We start from the raw sequence: 2500 nt of genomic DNA on the forward strand, positions 1-2500 counted from the left end.
GCAAGCTCGACAAGCGGTCCAGCCGCGGTGTTATGTTTGAAAATGAAGAACTGCGTCTGCGCACGATAGAGATTAACGCCGAGGTGGATCGCGGCCAGTCAGACTTGCGCAAGCTGAAGAAGGAGAACGAAACGTTGAAGCAGCAGGTGTGGACGCTCCGCGACGAGTACGATAAGCTCGAAAACTTTGTTAAAAACATGGATGGCGGAAGTGACGATGACGGGGAAGACGACGAGGAAGACGAGGAGGACGAGCTGGAACACAGGTTACGTCGATCTAAGATTTGCGAAGGAAATAGCGAAGATAATGACGAAGAGGGAAATGTTGAAACGGACAATTTAGAAAATCTGCAGAAAGTGTACAGTGGGAAGATGCGTAGCGTAGAATACACAATGCGGCAAGCAGCCACTATGGACACTGGGATAGCGGGGGGCTGCAGCTCGGCCCAGTGCGGCCCCGGCGGTGGCTCGTGTGCCGCCCCAGTAGACGGGCTGGGCCAGTCGGGGTCGGTGCGGGTGTGTGTGCCCGGGGAACCACCTGCGTACGTCAGTGTCGGGGAGGGAGTCACGCCGTCTTCCGGGGAGCCTCTGCCGACGATATCCACGGACACGTACTTGTCGCAGACAGAGCACTTCAACCTCGATCAACTCCTTGACTTTGCCTCCTCGTTCCACTACGACCGCCGAAAGCACCTGACGGAGGAGCCGATGGCCATGGCGCTGCCACAGGACGAGGAGCGATCGTCGTCGCCCTCGCGGGACGAGTCGACCTCCGACCCGGGATACTCCACCGTCAGACGCCGCTCAGCCACCGTCATCGAGAAGCTGAAAACGGGCAGCACTGCAGGGGCGCTGGTGAAAGAGGTGAAGCAGTTGTCCCTTTGCAAGGATGGCGGAGGGGCGGCGACTGCCGTCCCGCTGAGCGAGGGGCCAGAAGTCGCCCACACCACCACCGTCACATACACTCGCTCTTCCTACTTCTTCTCCGGACAGCTAGACGGCGGGCGAAGCCAGTCGCTCGGAGCAGGACTCAACGCCGCTGCCAACGTGACCCGATCCCCCAGCAGCCCCGCGGGCCCGCTCTACGCCTCCAGCAGCGTCTCCAACATCGGCACTTCCTCGTCGCTAGATGCTGGGCTTCCTCTCGTGTCTGTGTACTCCCCGCGGGCTTCCCTTGTGCGCCTCAACAGCATCGAGCCCAACACCGTGATGGTGTCCGTGGCGGAGATGCCCCAGCTGTGGGACATCACCACTCAAGAAATCATAGACGAGCTGGAGCAGCAGGCCGAGCTGGCCTTGGTGTCTATCCGCGGCGTCCGTGTGGTGGGCCGAGCCGCCTACATCAGTCTGGGCCGTCGCGACGCCCTGCAGCATCTCCTCACGACGGGCCTCACCATCCGCGGCGGCAAAGTGCCACTCATCGATATCACGCGCGAGTCCATTGTGCTGGCACTGACGGGCGTCCCTCACTACATCGCTGACGCCACGCTGGTCATTCTGCTCTCAGCATTTGGCACTATAATAGGGGAACTCGAGCGTCGCTTTTACAAGGGTGTCGACACTGGAGAGCGGTTTGTGCGAATGAAACTCAAGAAACACGTGAAGCTGCCCAAGTACGTCACTGTGGGAGGGTGTCGTATCGTGTTGACAGTTCACGGTCGAGACGCTCCTGCACAGTTGCATGTACCTGACTGGGGAAGTAAACCCCCTCACACACCAGCCCCTCCCCCCACCCCACACACCACACACGCCCCCCCACCGGACGCTCCCCACACGGATCTCACCACGCCCGTCTCCCCGGACTCTGGCCAGTGTTCAGAACCTTCGTCGAGCGACAAGTCTTGTGAGCGCATCGAAGGCCGAGACGCGGGGCCGAGAACAGAAGCGAGCTCTGTCAACGATACTCGCGTGACCGCCAAGTCCACAAAAACGTTTTCCAGCAGATGCATAGTGAACCTGAAACTGCCGGAGAGACCTTCCTCCACGAGCGGCGTTCCCCGGGCGCGGGACGCCAATAATCCTCGAGACCCGGTGGGCCCTGGTGGGGGTGGCTCTGGCACGGGAATCGTCATTGGCACGGGCACTCCTCCGACTCCCCTGGGGGCGGGTCACCTGTTGAGAGCGGGATCCTTGTACCGCGGCACTAGGAGTGGGGACACACCAACTACCCCAGGAAGTACCGGTGGCAGCTCCCCCTTGGGTGGCAGAAGACTCTCCCGCCTCGGCCCTGACGCCCGCACGCCGGAGTCACCACGGCCGCGCCCAAACTCTGTGGTATTTGACGAGCAGCCGCGGGAGGGCCCCACGCCCACCCGCGGGGGCCTCCTCACGCCGCAGTACCCGCAGCACCACGTGGTTTCCACAGCCTCTGGGCCGATGCCGCTGGCTAACGGCATCCTACGTAAGGCGTCCGGGTCGGAGCAGGAGGCTCTGCTGCCCACCAGCCACAGCTGTGCCGCAAGCATTAGAAACAGACTTAAGATTGGCCGTAGTATGTCATA

At 61.6% G+C, this 2500-nt stretch overlaps 1 protein-coding gene across 5 annotated transcripts in view; it reads left to right on the top strand.

Moving 5' to 3' along the window:
• LOC113809071 (uncharacterized) overlaps positions 1-2500 on the top strand; it is a 503521-nt gene that overhangs the window by 499054 nt on the left and 1967 nt on the right. For all 5 annotated transcript variants that reach the window (XM_070142808.1, XM_070142795.1, XM_070142800.1 and 2 more), the window contains one exon: positions 1-2500. This exon is cut by the window's left edge and continues 469 nt beyond it; it is cut by the window's right edge and continues 1967 nt beyond it. In XM_070142808.1, coding sequence (XP_069998909.1) covers positions 1-2500 — 2500 coding nt within the window.

The sequence above is a fragment of the Penaeus vannamei genome, chromosome 3 (genome assembly GCF_042767895.1).
Source record: "Penaeus vannamei isolate JL-2024 chromosome 3, ASM4276789v1, whole genome shotgun sequence".
NCBI classification, from domain to species: domain Eukaryota; kingdom Metazoa; phylum Arthropoda; class Malacostraca; order Decapoda; family Penaeidae; genus Penaeus; species Penaeus vannamei.